Raw genomic sequence first — 17,358 nt, forward strand, 5'->3', positions numbered from 1 at the left:
GCCATGCCGGTGAGCTAGGGACCCACCACAGGCCACCGAGCAGCAGAGGTTTCCAAGTGTTGCAAAGCCGGGGAGGTGTTGGGGGGGTAGGTGGGGAGAGAGAACATCAATACTTCCCTCCCCTCCAGAAGGGCTGTTTTGCTCCAGAAAGATCATTCTGAACCTTGCATCTGACCGTACCTTCCTCAGGAAATCTCCAGATTTCTGCCTCTCTGGGATCAGCCACTAGCTCTCCCTACAGGGGCAGGGCGGACACCTCTCCACCCAAGACAACCATCCTGACCCACGCTTCTCAGCTATCTGATGACCCTGTGGGTTGGGCTCCTGCCCACTCCCCCCCACCCCCAAGTAATCTTCCCTCATCTCTCCCTGGACCAGGGCCCAGCATCCCCACCGGCTGGGCAGGAGAGACGTCCTGTTGCACTGCTCCGCTGCTCCAGGCCAGCGGCAGAGCCAGCCACGTTCCCGTTCATTGGCAACATTCGGATTCTACTCCCTGCTCCAAGGATGGTGCTGCCGGGACGGGGCAGAAATGGGGGGGGGGGGAGGGACACAGAGCGCGGTGGTTACTGTACGGCAAATGCCCCATGGGCAGGAGTGCTACGCATCACTCCACCGCCTACCGGAGAGGGTCACGATCCGCCCACAGGAGCGTCCGCTCTCTCTGCCGACCGGGACAGCACAACGGGCCCTCAGGCTAAGTGGGCCGAGCGAGGCTGCGGTTTCCTGGATGGGAGTCCCAACACCCAGCAGCGCAGTTAGCAGGTAAACAATGCATCTGGCCTGGGCCGGCTGCACAAGTTCACTGCCTTTAGCAGCTGGGGGGCATGGAGATCTTTGGCTAGAAAGTGCTAGAGAAGGGCAACAAACTAGGGGATTTGTCTTCCACTTCCCCAGCTCCGGCTACCAGTACAGATGAAGCCTGAGCTTGGAAGCCGCCTGGTAACTACGGTCCATTTCCTCGTGGCCAGCTCAGCACAGACCGGGGCTAGGGTAGAGATGGCAGAGCATAAACGCCCCCACCAGATTTTACAAGATCTGAGACACTGGCTTACATAAGCCCTTATGGGGAAAGTCCTAACAGATTTAGCAGGGGTGAAGTCATTTGGAGGCTGCAGAAATTACTCTACAACCGACCGAGTTTAATGGCAGATGAGATCTTTCCCACAGGCTGTTTCTTTTTTTAATCCGTTGTGTAGAATTCTAATGTTCTATTCACTTCGACGGGGGACTTTTCCCAAAGGGAATATTCTCTCAGCTGAAATTAACAAGCGGGTGAGTTGCGGGGCTGGGGAAAGGTGCTGGATTGACAGCCTTGCAGACAGAGGTTCTCTCCCCCACAAAGCAGGCAGAGCAGGGACAGGTCCTTTGCAGCACCCCAGCCCACTGTCCCCCAAGCCCCAGCACCACCTGCCTGGATCATTCAACCTATTGAACCTTCAACCTGCCAACAAGGTGTTCAGGGAGCCAACAGCACCCGTTGCAGTGGTGCGTTTTGTGATCTCAGCCTTCACCCCGCTAGGAACTGGATGGAGACCTAGCAAACTCATTTCACCTGCTACCAAAGGGCACTGGGCAACAAAGATTTGCTGACCGTCACCAACCTGGGCTGGATTGGCAGCAGTAGCAGCCTGCACGTTCACCCACGCCCTCACACCAGCTCACCTGACCTGCCCAGCCCCGCCAAACTCCCGCCAGTGCCCCTGTACCCGGAGGGACACCGCCTCCGCTTTGCGCAGTCGTTTCAGTCGCTCCTTACGTGCGGGGGGATAAGACGCTCCCTCCCCCACTGCATTATGTTAATACCTAGAACTGAGACGACAGACGTGGATAATATTTCTTGCAGACAGGTAATCCTCCGCACCAGCGTGCGGAATGTTTTTGCAGATAAGACATGAAACCGTCTGTTCAGATTTCTGATGAGTTTCAGGGGGCGGGGCTGGAGAGAGAAGGGGAAGTGGGCGGGGAGGGGGGATTTATTAGGAAGGCTAATCCATTAGCACACCACACTGCAGCACCTCTTGCTGTTCGTTAACAACCCCCCCCTCAATTTCATGCTAACAGCTGCTCTGGACAGTGGCTCTAGAATCTAGTGGAGGTTCTGGATAACAGGGGGCTAGGCACCCTACGGCTGGGGAAAGCCATAAGCAAATCAGAGACTGGGTCAGTATCATTCCCACTTGACAGATGGGGAAACTGAGGCCTGGAGAAAGGTCACATGGAGAGTCATGGCAGAGCCAGAAGTCGCACGCGGGTTGCATTAACTTCCTAGCCCTGCTGCTGAGTGGGTGATGCTCAGGGGAGGGGAAAGCAGTCACGGAGTTGAATGGTCAGATTCCAGTCATTTTGCAAAGGAGACCACCAGAAAAACACCTCCTCCCTCCTTCCCCCCGTGCAAGGAGTTTAGATTTCATCCAGTCAGCCTCATTCAAAAGCCCAGCGTCGGGTACCTGCTTCCAGGGTATTGTACACAGTGATCTCTGGACCTCAGAACAAGAGAGCCACGGTATTTCCCCGAGCCTCCAACTCACTTAAACACTGGGGGCACACAGTCACCAACGGGACATGCTAATCTCAAAGGGAGCAGCCGCAAGCCTGGGATGTAGGTCCTACACTTGGCTTCTCAATCGCACGGTCCAGCCTGTGACCGCTGACTGCTCGATGGGCTTCAGAAGGTGCTGTTGGGGAAGGGGGCCCACGGCTCAGAACGTGGCAGGCACCATGGGATTCAGCCTGGGGGTGGGGATGTCTGTTGTGCTGCTCCTTTGAGCCAGGCCCTGGATCTGATCACCCTGGGGATTTAGGAAACGTCACAGCCGGACCCACCCCTATGGCTCCGCCCCACGTGGACTGGGCCCGGAGAGAGCCTGGCTCCGTGGTTAGAGGGGGTTCACATTAGCCCTCAGCTGACGGTCTCATCAACCGGATAATCGAGGCCTTATTAACACAAGCTGGGGGTGCTTGAGTGGCCGCCTCTCCCCAAGACAGCCCAGCTCAGGCTTCAATGGGAAGCATCCTCTGACCCAACCCCCAAACTTCGGAGCAAGCCCCAGTAGCTCCGGACCCAAGTACCTCCTGTGTCCCAGGCCTTTCTATTTGAGTCACTCCATCAGACCATCTTGAACATCCCCCCCATGATCTGCATGACTGGCTTAGCTGGGCCAACCTGGCTTCATGTTCGTTTATTGCTTTACCACATCCCAGGTCCTGTTTCCAGAGGGCCGTGTTAGAACAGGACAACGGCCTCCTCTCCCGGCTGAACGTTTGAGAGCTTCCTAAAAGGGCACATCTCTCGCAAGAGGTATCCCTCCGCCTCTTCAAAAGACAGGACACTAAGGGCGAGCAAAGCTATTACCCCTCTGCACAGCAGATGAAGGCCAGCACTGTCCCAAAGCGATGAGAGAGCTGGGCCCTGAGAGGCCGCATTTCGCATTAGGGTTGGATAAGCTTCTGGGGAAGGGGAGCGAAAAGCCACAAACTGGCCCCGTTGGACTTCACTGAACCGAAGTCACACTTGGGGAAATGGGCGTTTGGCAGGTCAGCGAGACAGTATCCACCGGCTCAGAGGAGACTCTCGCGCTGGCAGCCCAGAAGGGATGGCTGCTTCTCCTGCCACCTACATGCCATCCCTGACAGCCTGGCGCCACCACTTAAAATGTTGCACTTGTAGTTCTACCACTCTGGAGCCTACCTCCTCGCCCATCAGTTCTCGGCTTGGAGCCGAGCCGAACACGGATGGCAGATCTCCAAGGGAAAGCCAAGTGCTAGGAAACAGGGCTGGCAATTCATCAGACGGCACTCTCCTTCGGAGTCTATGCCCTCACACTAGGTGGCACTGTGCTGCCATCTTTTGGAGGAGACAAAGCAGAAATCCCGACATGCACCTTCCACTCACGCCATGATTATTAAAAATCCTACGACAGGGTATAAACCACTATGTCCCAACCAAACTGAACTGGTCAATTCCATTCTAACGCTCTAAATTCTCACTGCAATTTCAACTGAATCCAGCACTTTACACTTCCTATCCTGAGCCATCCCGTGGCTGCACGCTGTTAACAGCAGCCATGTTCTACCCCAGAAGCAGCTGCAGTTCAGCAGTAACTGTACAGTGTGTAAAGCACTGAGACAGATGGCATTGTATAGACACGTGTAGGATCATCAATAAGTCTTGGAGTACTAGGGAAGTTCCAGAAGACTGGAAGAAAACTGATGTGGTGCCAATATTTAAAAAGGTTAAATGGGATGACCCAGGAATTATAGGCCAGTCAGTCAGACATTGATCCTGGGCCACATAATGGAGCAGCTGATATGGGACTCAATTAACACAATTAAAAAAGGGTAATATAATTAATGCCAATCAACGTCGGTTTATGGAAAATAGGTCCTGTCAAACTAACTGGATATTTTTTTTAAACGGGATTACAAATTTGGTTGATGCAGGTAATAGCGTTGATGTACTATACTTCAGACCCCTGTAAGGCACGTGACTTGGTACCACACAACGATTTGATTAAAAAATTAGAATGGTATAAAATGAACATGGCACACATTAAATGGATTAAAAGCTGGCTAACTGATAGATCTCAAAATGCAACTGTAAACGGGGAATCATCATCAAGTGGGTGTGATTCTAGTGGGGTCCCGCAGGGATCGGTTCTTGGCCCTACACTACTTAACATTTTTATCAGTGACCTGGAAGAAAACATAAAATCCTCACTGATAAAGTTTGCAGCTGACACAAAAATTGGGGAGTGATAAATAACGAAGAGGACAGGTCACTAATCCAGAACGATACGGATCGTTTAGTAAGCTGGGCGCAATATGCATTTGAATAAGTCTAAATGCAGATGCATCCATCCAGGAACACAGATCGTAGGCCCTATGAACATGATGGGGGACTCCGAGTCCGGGGGAGCTCTGCCGGTTCCCGTGATTTGGGAAAGGGGGTAGGGGGTAGATAATCAGCTGGACATGAATGACCGGTGCGACGTTGTGGTCCACAGGGCTAATGCAATCTGTGGATGCATAAACAGGGAAATCTCAAGTAAGAGTAGAGAGGTTATTTTACATCTGTATTTGGCACCGGTGTGACTGCTGCAGGAATCCGGTGTCCTGTTCTGGTGCCCACAAGTCAAGAAGGCTGTTGATCCATTGGAGAGGGGTCAGAGAAGAGCCACGAGAAGGATTAAAGGATTAGGAAAATCTGCCATATAGCGATAGACTCAAAGAGCTCAATCTAGTTAGGTAAGAAAGAGAAGTTTAAGGGGTGATTTGATCACAGTCTATAAGAACCTTCCCGGTGAACAAATATTTGCTAATTGGCTTCTCAATCTCGCAGGGAAGGTCTAACACGACACAATGGCTGGAGGTTGAAGTGAGCCACATTCAGCCCGGAAATAAGGAGTAACATTTTTAACAGTGAGAGTCATTAACCACTGGAACAATTTCCCGAGGGTCATTCTCCATCACCGTCCATTTTAAAAATCAAGATGGGATGTTCTCCTAAAAGATCTGCTCTCGTTTGCACAGGGAAGTCCTGCAGCCCGTGTTATGGAGGAAGCCAGTTCCCCAAGTAGAAGAGAAGCGAGGTGTTACCTGTACAGATTTCTTTGTAGGTGGGGTTTGGAGTGAAGCCTCCTGCATAGCCCACCTGGGTGGAGAAGACGCCCGGCAACTTCCAGAATATCTTCTCGGCTCCCCAAAAACATCCCATGCCTGGAAAGAACAGGAGATCGAGAAGATGAATTCAATGCAAAGAGCTTAATCTGAAACCAGGGAGCAGCAGTTCGTCCTCAGCCCAACCCTGCCAGGACACAACCTGCTTTGGGGCAGGTCCCTTTCCTGCTCTCCAGGCCACCCATACGCAACGGCCATTGACTTCAATGAGCACGCCACGCCCAGGCATCACGGCCGGGGTTGGTCCCTAGTTCAACATGTGGCTTTTAACAGCGCGGACACCTACAGGGTCTGCAGAGGAGGTGGGTGAATGCTGCGTGCGACCAGCGGGGTGCTACAGAGTCTCCGATCAGATCAAATTCTCCCACTGATCTGAAAGTGGGGAACCCACTTGGCCCTTAATAGCCTTCAGGACTGTGAACGGGGGCCCGCCAGGAAGGGGCTGTTGGCAGTGGGTGGAGGGGCTGACCAGAGGCGATGAATGAAGGTGAGGAAGTGGACTGAGACTCAGCAATTGCTTATCGGTAGTGAGATCTAGGCTGTGGAACACCATCCACAGGACAGAGGGGGCAGCTTCAGCTCTTGGGCTGGAGAATAGACTCCGGGGAGCTCCCCCCTCCCCCCCGCCATCTCCAACCTCAATGGTTCATCCTCCCCCCCAGACGGCCCATTCTGGTCCCAATGGACGGCTGCCGTTCTGGCCCGAGTTCTAGAGGGAAGGAGGAGGGGGCAGCCCGCGCTCTCACCCAGCCGGTTCCCCACCGCCAAGTTAGAGAAGGGAGAGGGAACAAACCACACACCGAAAATGGCCATCTGCATTCCCTCTGGGAACGGCGGGAGCGTCGCGTTCCCGCTGACGGCATGCTTGGCTGCAGGAGGAGAGACAGACATGGATGAGCCCCTTTGCCAAGTCTTTAATAGCCATAATCCCCAGTTCTTATACAGTGCTCGCCATCAGAAGATCTCAAAGCACTTTACCAAAGGAGGACAGTATCTTTGCCCGCATTTTACAGATGGGGAAACCGAGGCATGGGGAGGTGAAGTGTCTTGCCCAAAGTCAATCTGCAGGCCAGGGGCAGAGCCGGGAATAGAACCCAGGTCTCCCGAGTCCTAGCCCAGTGCCCGAGCCACATCGAAGTACTGAAAGCTTGCCACCGAAGCTTTAGCTGCCTGCCCGAGGGGGGCACCTGGAATCCCCACCCCCAGCTAGACCCAAGAGGCGTCCCAGATTGACAGGACGAGACCAGCAGCGGCTGATCCCAGACCCGTCGGCGCCATTCATTGTGCTGCATCAGGGGGTTCTCCAGCTTCGCCCAGAGACGGTCTTGTGGACTCCCCCCGCCTCGATCCCCGCCCGCCCGAGCTCCTAGTCCTTAGGCGCAAAGAGCATACTCAGCCCTGCTCAGCCCGGTCAAAGAGACGTTTGGGGCCTGGCCCATCGCGACGAACCCACCGCCTAAGCAGCCCCATTCCTTCGCCGTTTCCATCCAGCTTCCGCTGGGCGCCTCTGGGGTGGCTGCCGGCTCTTCGGGGCAGGGGCCACGGCTCTACCCGCTGGCTGGCGGGGCGGGTCTGAGCAGTACGCTGTCTGCACTCAGATCCGCTCTGCCAGGAAATCTCAGCTCATTTCTTGCACCTGGCTTTCAGGGAGGCCCCCCCCGCATTCCCCAGTTTTCACAAGGTCCAGGAACTCTCCCTCCTTCAGGAGGACAGGCAGACCACCAGCAGCTCAGCTGGCATGAGAGCCCAGGAGCCGCCTTTGTTACAGCCACTGGACACACACGCCGGGCCGTGGGTACGCAATGGAGACCCAGGAAACGCAGCAGCTTCTCTTTGCCTGTCGCCCGGGCTCCATTGCACACATGATCAGCCCCCCAGGCGGCGTGAAACTCACCCCTCAAGCCCCATGGGGAAGGCGTTAAGTGGGACTCAAGATCTGTGCACCCCCCATCCTGGCCCTTTGCTGCACAGGGGTGAATTTCACCTTCGTAACTCAGCCGTTCCTATAAGGCCAGTGGCATGGAAAGATGCCAGGAGAGCACAGAAAAAACAGAGCCCTTCAGAGTCATCTAAACCCCCGAATCCCAGGGTCTAAACAGCAGACGGAACCACAGGAAGGGGAAGCAGAGTTGGGAGGTTCCTAACACTAGTTAATTCCATTAAGGACTCAGGGGTCCGAGCCTTTAGTCCCTTCTATCTAGATGCCCCATTGAACAGAGTGTTTGGAGAGGGTGTAGCATAGCCCGCCATCCATCCCACAATGGCTGGATCCCTGGCCAGGACTTCAGGAGAGCCTGTGTGGGGCTAGCATAGGCTGTTAGCCAAGAGCCAGAGAGAACCACAGGCTCATGGGCATCGGGGGTCGGAGAAGATCGTCGGAACCACAGGACCGGAAGGGACCTCCTGGGTCAGAGAATCCAGTCCCCTCGTGTGGCAGGCCACCCCATCCACAAATCAAGCTCCATGGATCTTAAAACTAGTTAGGTTGCTTGCCCGGATGCTGCCGCACAGGGCATCAGCCCCACGGTCCCAACTGCCTGCTAATCCCGGACGTGTTATAGGGTTATCCAACGCCCCCAGTGCCAGCTGGGGATTAGCCTGCATGGCCCTGATCTGCTCCTTTGTCTCTTCCCCAGGGCTCTATTTTAAGCCTTTGTATCTTCCCGGGGCCGAGAAGCGAGGACAACTTGTGCAGAGAGCCCCCCCCACCCCGCCCAACAGATGGGAGAATCTATGTTCATAGACAGCCTGGGAGAGATCAGCTGAGCGTCACAGCCTTAATGCTCCTAGCGGGGGCCTCCCAGGGTGAGGAGCACAGACAGCCCTGGCAGATTAACACAGCTCAGCTCATGCACTCTAAATGGGATGAGGATGGCACATAAGCCAAAAGCTCCTCCTAGCAGGCAGGAGATCACCATGCTTAATGGCCTCAGGCCTGCTGCTTCGGCTTTAAGAGCCGGGCTGCTCCCAGAGGCAGGAGAGCGGCGGGCGTTCAACAGGGCTGTGGGGAGAAGGGTGTCTGTCTATGGGGAGGCAGAATTGGCTTCTCTCCCCCAGCCACTGGGGCAGGTCGCTTCTCGGGAGCCGACTGAAGGATACTCAGAAGATTTATGGTGGAGCCGGTACAAGGCAGAGGAGGATAGAGCTGCCTGGCACTGGATGGTACCAGTGTGGGCAGACACAGCGCTGGCTTCCCACACACAGCTCTGGGATGCACCCCGATCCCGACCCGCAGCCCACCCGGTTATTCCAGTCCTGGCCCCCTGCCCCTCCCCTCCCGTCCCCACACACCGAGTTCTGCCAATGCCCCTATTCCCAGCCTGCAGCACCTGCTTATTCCAGTCCTGTTCCCCCACTTCCCCAGCACTGCCAATGCCCCTCAAGCCCAACCCACAGCCCCCTTCTTTTCCAGTCCCGTCACCCCAGCTCTGCCGCTGCCCCTCACGCCCAACGCACAGCTCCCCACCACCATACTAGTCCAGGCCCAGACTGTTCACACAGGCGATCTCTTTCCCCCAGCCCTTCCCACTTTCCCAGCAGCGCGTCTCCAGGAAGGGTTTCCAGGATCAGCCACTGAGCAGCTGCTGTCACGAGGAAAAGCATCCTTCTCCGAGACCTAGGTTTCCTTTTTCTCTGGCAGCGTCGCTCACAGAGAGCCACAAGCAATCGCCCTGCTCTACATCCAGACCCACAGCCCGTCTCCCGCCAGAGACTTGCACCTCTGGGAGCCAGATCTGCAGGCAGCAGCGTGCATGTGCTCCCCGCCAGTCCGCCTGAGGTTAGAGCTGTGTGGGGACCAGCTGAAGTGAGACTCTTTCGAGGAATGGAGTAAAGGGATCTCCACTGGGAACAGGGAGCCTGGCCTCGTGCCTGCCTTGGTCTGGTCACTACAATCAATACCAGCCCCACCCCAGTCCAGAGCACCTTGCCCAGTCCTTGCCTCCCCCATCCCATTCTGCTTACAACCCCCTCCCTGACTCCACTGCAATATGCCTCCACCTTCTGCTCCAAGGCAACCCACTTCTCCCACCCCATCAGGGCTTAACACCACATCTGGACAGGGCAGGACAACACAAGAGGCTTTTTGACCTCCCCACTCAGTGACATGGGCTTCCCCCCTCTGCCCCACCATCCCTGCTTTGTCTTGGTGGCGAGTAAGGTCTAGGAAGCAGATAGCCACTCTTACTGATCTGCAAAGTGCCTGCCACCCTGTTGGCACAATACGCAGGAAAAGATTGGAGCCTGGGGGTTCCTAGCTTTATGCCAGCTGAGGATCTGTTCTGCCCCCAAGTCCTACAGAGAGCTGGTGTGCACAAGAGGGCAGATAGTGAAAACTACCAGGTGAAGAGTTGTTCAATACACAGCAAAGCAATCAGCGATCCGTCAACTGTAGGCAGGCGAAGATGGATGAATGGAAGCCTGCCACACCAGCGAAAAGGGCATGCATGTTAGGATGGCACAGGAGGGCCATATTTCTGGAGGGTACGTGTGTCTGGACCTCCCTATATGAAAGGAACCCCTTTTACTAGGCAAGTCCCCGTTTTGATTTCACAGAGGGATAATATGTGAACGCAGGTTGCTCCTGTAGCAGTCACACAGCATGTAGTTTGTCCTACATGGGCCCATGGTGGGAACAAATTAGATGGGGAAACTGAGGCATGGAACATTTAAGACCAACACTTTCAAAGGTGTCCCATTAGTTTCGGGTGCCGGCCATAAGATAATTGGGCCGGATTTTTCATCAGGTGCTGAGCCGCCGTTACAGCTGAAGGAAGCAGCATGTGCTCAGAAATCAGGCCCAAGGAGGTCTCATGATGGGCACCCAAAATTAAGAGACCCTTTTGGAGAGAAAGTGGCTTAAGTGACTTGCCCCCGGTCAGACAGCGAGTCGGTGTCAGAGCAGGGAGCACAACCCAGAGATCCCCGCTCCCCCGCTGCAGCGCGTTACCCTCCAGACCGGCCTTCCTTCCTTCCTTCCTTTCATCCAGTAAAGGGTTGGAAGAAAAGATCTTTGCTTTAAATGTCTTCCGGGCTCCTCCTCCCCAGATCTCCTCGTTCTCGGATTTACACACCCACACGCAGAGCTCCAAGCAACCTAGCAGCAACGCAAGCAATTCCGCACGAGGGGGAGACCGCTGCCAGCATCCACTTAACACTGTGTCTGCATCAGCATCACACGCTCTCCTAACAGACCTTCCGCCAGAACCGAGTGGGGTGGGCTATGGGAATCGTCACTAAGGGAGCCCTGCTGCCCACCCCCTACCAGCTCCCTGCTTCTGGGAGGTGTCGCTGCAGGATAGTAAGAGCCAGCACCGGTTCACAGTCCCATCCCAAGGGAATAAACCAATCACACCCCCACCTCTCCCGGGGCCATGCCCACCAGCTCACTCTGCAGCCCCCGAGAGCGACCCCGGACGGGCAGATGGGTGCAGCATGGGAGAGGGGCCAGACGGGACCATCTCTACATGGAGGGGGCCCTACAGAAGGCCGGTAGGCCCCGACATTGAGCTCTCAATTGACCTGAAAGATCCACTATGCCGATCGCTCCTAGAAGGGCTTATCAGACTTGTCCATCCCGTCCCTGCTAAACATGGAGCCTGCCCCCCACCCCCCCCGCCCGCAAGGCTATTCTGATGAGCCCAGTGTCTGTGTATTTCCCCAGCCGTCCCGTCAGGTGGAACAATGACTCTCCATGGCCCTCATCCCACCTTAGCAGACATAACGCTCCCCAGCTCTAGCCACAACCTCCCGCGCCATGCCCCCACTCCCACCTGGGTTGCCAGGACACAGCCAGGGAGACTCCTAGACCTCGGAGCCCAGGGCAAGGGCCACGCCGGCGACTCCAGGGACCTTAAGCTCAGGACGTGTGATCACCACCCGTTGCACAAGGGAGCACCCTCCAAATGTAAAGAAAAGATCCTGACTTCACGCAACCCAGCCCCTTACAAGGAGGCCCAAGCCCCATTCCCCACCCCGAGCCCCAGCTCCCTCCGATCACATACCCGGACTGGAGCCATTTTATTCTGCTTCCAAAACACATAGCTGCCGCGGAGGTGGGGATGTCTTGTCCTGATTTTCCTAGCTGCCCTTGGCTACCTGCTAAGGACTCCGAAGGTTTAGCAGCCAAATGTGAATAGACTGGAGAGAGTTGGGGGCCGGGGAGGGGAAGAGACACAAAAGCCCAGAGTCGGGCTCGGGTCTGCGAGGCGTTTCGCTGGCAGCGCGGCCGGGCGGCTTGGCAGCTCGCAGACGATTCCTTCCCTGGCTCTGGCTCTCTCCCCTTTCCCGAGGAGGACAGGCAGGCTACATAATTTCCTTGGCCCGGATTCAATTCAATCAGCGCAGGAGCGGGCTGCGCTCCCCAAACACCACTCCCGGCTCCACGGGGAAAAAAAATATCACACACAGCCATCGATGGCTACCAACAATATGTGGGAAGGCGAGATTTGTTTGCATCATCTTCCCTCACCCCCCAAAAAAGCAAGGGCTTTGAGCCCCCCCTAACTTCCCCCTACCTCCTACCCTCGATCTCTCCTCCCCCTGCATCTCCCCCCTCCCTGCACACCGCACCATCAGCCCCGAGCCACCCCAGCCTTCCCTGGCATTGCTGCCAAGCAGCCTGGCAGCCCTCCAGCCTGTGCCAGCTTTATTCTCTCCCTCTGTCTCACGCCTTCCTTGCCAACCTCCATCCCAACTCCTAGTGTCTCTCTGTCCCCCAACCCCTCCTCTCTCCCCCCCCCCGGCTGTTCCCCCTGCTTTGCAGATCCAGGGCATGAGCCAACAAAGTGGGAAGAATCAAAAATTCAAAGCAACTAGTTTACTTAAAAAAAAAAAAAAAAAAAGGAGCGAGAGAAAGAAAAGCAGCAGTTTACCAACCTCTGAGCACGGGCCTCCCCCCCACCACGCGGGCCGGTGCCTGTCGGACCCCTCCGAGATGCCCGCCTTGTGCCCACCACCTCCGGGAGCTTCTGAACGTCAGGAAGGGGGCAAAGAGAGGGGGTGGGGCAGGAAGAAAGAAGGCGACAGAAGACCAGGCAAGGAGGAGGCTGACAGGAACTGGAGATCTCGCATCTGAGCGGTGCCAGGCTCTTCCCCCCCTCCTGCCATCGTGAGAACATCCGCGGGCAGCAAAAGCAGCCACTCTTTTATATGGCACCAGCCTGCTGAGGTGCAGAGCATCATGGGACAGGGAGAGGGGAAAAAAATAAGAGGGGGTGGGGGGAGAAGGAGAGAAAGAGAGAGACAGAGAAGGAATGAAAAATGACATGCAAGTTTCACCTCTGAGGAAGGCCACTTGGTGACTTCTGAGAACAGGGCTCAGACCCACCCAGGGGATTTAAAGAGAGGAGAAGCCAAGCTACTGCCGGTCCTTCCTGAGTGAAAGGAGACCAAGGCAGGAGCCCGTGCTCACCACAAGACACCAGAGCTCACTGCCCGGCAGCCTCATCCTGCCACAGCCCCACTCGCCCCCCGATCTGGAACTGGTGCTGACGGATTCCCCAGCCTCCCACAAAGACGACTGCAGAGATGGAAGCCATGGGTCCCAGACACCGAACGCTTCGCTCTCCCCGCAGTTCATCTCTGAGCATCAAGCCATGCGCCTCTGAACGCCAACTCCACGGGCGGGAACAAAAGGCCCCACTTCTCTCTCTCTCTCTCTCTCACACACACACACACACACCCTCTTGAGGGAAGGTACAAACCTTTTGGAAGAGGAAAATAGCACCCAGTCCAACTCACCTGTGATTCACCTTAGGCAGGACCCTGTTTGTGAAAGCATCTCTATTGCTATCTATTTACTATCCTGCTGGCCTTATTAACAGCATCGTCTGTTATTAAATAAAAAAGGATTGTAGCAAAAAAACTCAAACAAACAGGGCCTGCTTTTCCAGCGCTGAGGCCTGCTTGTATTTCAGGGAGCTTTCTAGAAGCTCATTTCCCCCCAAAGTTAAAAACCATGGAAGCTTTTGCGTTCATTGAAGGGCTGCGCGTTCAGGGCTAATACTTTGGCCTTGCAGTACGTGGCAGCGTCCTTCCATCCCCAGCCTTCCTGGATTCTCACCCGTCGGCCACGTTATCCAGCACCTTTTACCTTCCCATCTCTCACTGGCTTTTGGTTGCAGTGTTGACAACTCTCAGGATTTTATCCCGAGTCTTGCAACACATTTGGTGTTTCTTCTTAAACCCCCAGATCCTGCAGTCCTGGGATGATATGAGACTCTCTGCGCTCTCCAAAAAAGCAGTTTCTAGCCCTCATAGGTGTGGAGAAAAGATTAAAACTATGACACACACACACCCAGACACACACACACACACGCGCGCACGCACTCCAGTGCCGGAATACAAATAAAGAGACCTCCACCGTTTATTAGGTTTTCAATAGCTACGATTTTTAAAGCCTAGCTCGTGATTCTGGAGGCGTCTGCCGCATTGTTCTTCGACGCTTGGGGCTGGTAATGCTGCGACTGTGTTTGCCGGGGTTGGCAGAGGGCGGAGGTGAAGACTAGGAAAAGGGGCAGAAATGAACATTGACGTGGATGACTAATAATGATCCCGCTGGATAGTTTTTATGAGGACACAATTTGGGGAAGGGATATTAAACCTCAGAGCTTAAGCTGTTCTCCAGTTAGTGGGGATTAGGATGAGCCCTAACGTAGGGGGCAGATTATCCCGTACCTGCCTGTTGCGGGGTGCTTATACCTGCTTCCGAGGCATCTGGGGCTGGCCACCGTCAGAGACAGGACCCCGGGCTCTGATCCAGCCTGGCCATTCCTATGTTCCTGGAAACGCACTGGGTTACAGGACAGAGCCACTGTGACAAACAGCCCGAGTTGGGGGAAGGGGGGAAAGCAACCCCCCATTGCCAGGGATACAGTAATCAGGGCAAAGAGCATCATTGGGACATTCCCCGGCAACCAGTCCGGAGCCCAAACAAGACAAGAGGCAGATACAGACCACAGCAGATCAGGGCCGCCCAGAGGATTCAGGGGGCCTGGGGCAAAGCAATTTCGGGGGCCCTTCCATAAAAAAAAAGTTGTAATATTATAGAATATTATATTCTCATGGGAGGGCCCTGTGGGGCCTGGGGCAAATACAGCCCTGCAGCAAATACAGCCTCGGAGAGAGACAGCCAGAAGCATAACACCTTCACTGCCCCCTGCTGGCCAGCAATGGCGGGGTTAGGGCATCAGCATGAAGGGCACCTGCAGCGCTGGAGGCCCAGCCAGGCACTGCCACGCCCACCCTCACCTACCTTCTCCCTGGCTGAGGAGATTCCCCGGCACGTCAGGCAGCAGGAATAGGGGAGCTGCCTTTGCCCGGGGGGTCTCCAACGTGGGCGAACATCTGCGAGGCAGGGGGGCTCTGTTCCGGCACGAGTCCCACACGAAGCCCCTCCAGCGTTGGAGCGGGAGCCAGGCCCCGGGAGGAGGTCGGGGGGCCACCAACTGCATTTCCCCTCGTGATCCCAAGAGGAAGGGAACAGAGGTCTCCAGGGACAGAAGGCCAGCGCCCAGCTCCTCCCTCCACACCCCCAGCCCCATTCACTCGAGCGTGATCGAGGGAGAAGCCAGCTGCTCTGCGGCAGACCCCAGCCCGCGAGGCACTGAATGGGCCTGCCAGCCCCCCCACTCGGCCGCGATTAGCCACTGGGGCAGCAGGCCACAAGGACCATCACACACCGAACGGGACTCGGGTCTCATCACTCATGGAAGGGAGCAGCGGGGTGGAGACGCTTCCTGGGTTTGCCTTATCCTGCCTCCCGCACCCTCCATTCACTTCCAGCCCCCAGCAGCAGCCACAACTCATCTGACCAGAGGGTCGGCCCAACTCTCCTCCCCCACCTCCCTAAGACACCTGGCCCACGGCTCCCTGCAGAGCAGCCATCCCTTCCTCATCCCCATTCCCCACACACATCACCAGTTCCCGGCCTGAAGCATCAACTAGGAAACCCCAGAGCTTAGCCAGCACCCTGCGCTGGGAGGTACAGATCATTCACTCCCCTACCTAAGTCAAGCCCTTCCCAAATCCCATCGGTACCTATTATCCTATTACAGTAGCCCCAGCAAAAAAACCCAAAAGCCATGGCTCCATTATGTTAGGTGCTGGCCATACACACTAGAGTTAATCTGACTCCCAGTGGGGCGTCCTACTCTGATCCCAGGCACAGGGAGATCAGTCCGCCCCCATTTCTTCTGATTTAACAACCGAGGGGGAGAGTAGAAAGAGCATCATGGGGAAGAGGGTGATGTTGGGGGAACTCGCTGTGGGGACCAGTTTACACAGGGATTGGAGAAACTGGTCTCTAAGAGAGAGCCAGGCTGGCGCTAGCCCAGCCCCCAACCTGCTGCCCTCTCCTCATTTGCTAGGGAGAGGGGAGGGGCCTGGGTAAGGACCCTGCCCCAGAACCAGTGGCTCCAGCTGGGTAGAGTTCCTCCCACTCCAGGGAGCAGGGCTGCACAACTTCCCCTCAGCCACTGCCAGAGACCGAGGCCAAAGGTCAGGCTGCCTTCACGTCTGTCTGCCCCGCGCTAGCCCCTGCTGCCAGCTGGGAGAAGGAAACCCTCTTAATACCCCACCACAGACCACACAGGAAGAGGGCCTGGCTCGTCCACTTCCACTCAGACCTGCTGCTTAGCTTCATGACATACCTGCCTGACCCTGCCCAGCCCTTTTGGGTCTATACACAGCTGGGTGGGAAGGGCTTTGACACATGCCGGGATGGGGCTCCTGCCTGGGGATCTTCAGCATAGTTAAGTCATTATCTTCATTTTACTGGTGGGGAAACTGAGGCACCGAGGCGGGGACGTGACTTGCCCAAGGTCACCCAGCAGGCCAGTGGCAGAGCCAGGACCAGAACCCAGGTCTCCTGAGACCCAATCCAGTGCTCCTTTCACCATGCCACACTGCCCCTCTAATTATAATGTATGTATTATTAATAAGCTCACCAGCAACCTAACATCATATTATACACAAGCCAGGTTAAGCCTTGCCCAAATCCTGGAAGGAGATGTGGGGAGACAGGGGGGTGGGGGGAAGTTCACAATCCACATTTGCAGAAGGGCAAACTCCTCGGGCACAGAAAGCAACAGGGCAACATAGACAACACCCCCCAGCCCCCCTGGCAAAACAGTGGCAGTGCTAGGCATAAAAGCCAGGAGTCCTGACTCCCAGATCCCTCCTCTAACCACTGAGCGACACACCCTCAGGTCCGTCTTTACCAGGATTGGAGGGGGGGGGGGTGTCAGCAGGACGTGTTAGCGAGCACGCTGCATCCTGACGCCTAGCCTAGCAGCCCGACGTGAAGCTTCGCCACGACCGGTTCTGCACGCGTCAGAGTCGATGCTGCTAGCACAGGCCAATGCCCCTTCATGCCCTAGTCACGCCAGGCCCTGACACCAGGGTTTCTTTCCTTGTGCTCCCGGCCTGTCCGCACCTGCCGTCTCGTCTCACACGTGTATTATAAGCTCCGTAGGATGGAGGCTGCCTTTCGGCTCCGCGTTTGTGCAGCCCTAGTACAAGTTCCTGGTCCTGGTCCAGGTCCGGAGCTGCTAGGCACGTGGGTGAGACACCTAATAACCAGTGTGCAGTGCCCAGCACACCGAGGCCGGGTGCACAACTGGCCTTTCTAGGCACTACTGCAACACAAACGGATAGGAATAATCTGAATAGCCTAGTGGG

General features: G+C 55.9%; 1 protein-coding gene across 2 annotated transcripts in view; it reads right to left on the bottom strand.

Moving 5' to 3' along the window:
* LOC117868390 (peptide methionine sulfoxide reductase MsrA-like) overlaps positions 1-17,358 on the bottom strand; it is a 41,897-nt gene that overhangs the window by 18,230 nt on the left and 6,309 nt on the right. The window contains exons 1-3 of one of the 2 annotated variants that reach the window (XM_034754294.1): positions 12,556-12,799; positions 6,480-6,548; positions 5,599-5,718 (exon numbers count right to left, since the gene is read on the bottom strand). In XM_034754294.1, coding sequence (XP_034610185.1) covers positions 5,599-5,718; positions 6,480-6,498 — 139 coding nt within the window. In that variant the 5' untranslated portion in view covers positions 6,499-6,548; positions 12,556-12,799. Of the gene's footprint in view, positions 1-5,598; positions 5,719-6,479; positions 6,549-12,555; positions 12,800-17,358 lie in introns of those variants that run through there. The other variant, XM_034754293.1, reaches the window with a different exon arrangement.

Source organism: Trachemys scripta, chromosome 20 (genome assembly GCF_013100865.1).
Source record: "Trachemys scripta elegans isolate TJP31775 chromosome 20, CAS_Tse_1.0, whole genome shotgun sequence".
Taxonomy (NCBI): domain Eukaryota; kingdom Metazoa; phylum Chordata; order Testudines; family Emydidae; genus Trachemys; species Trachemys scripta.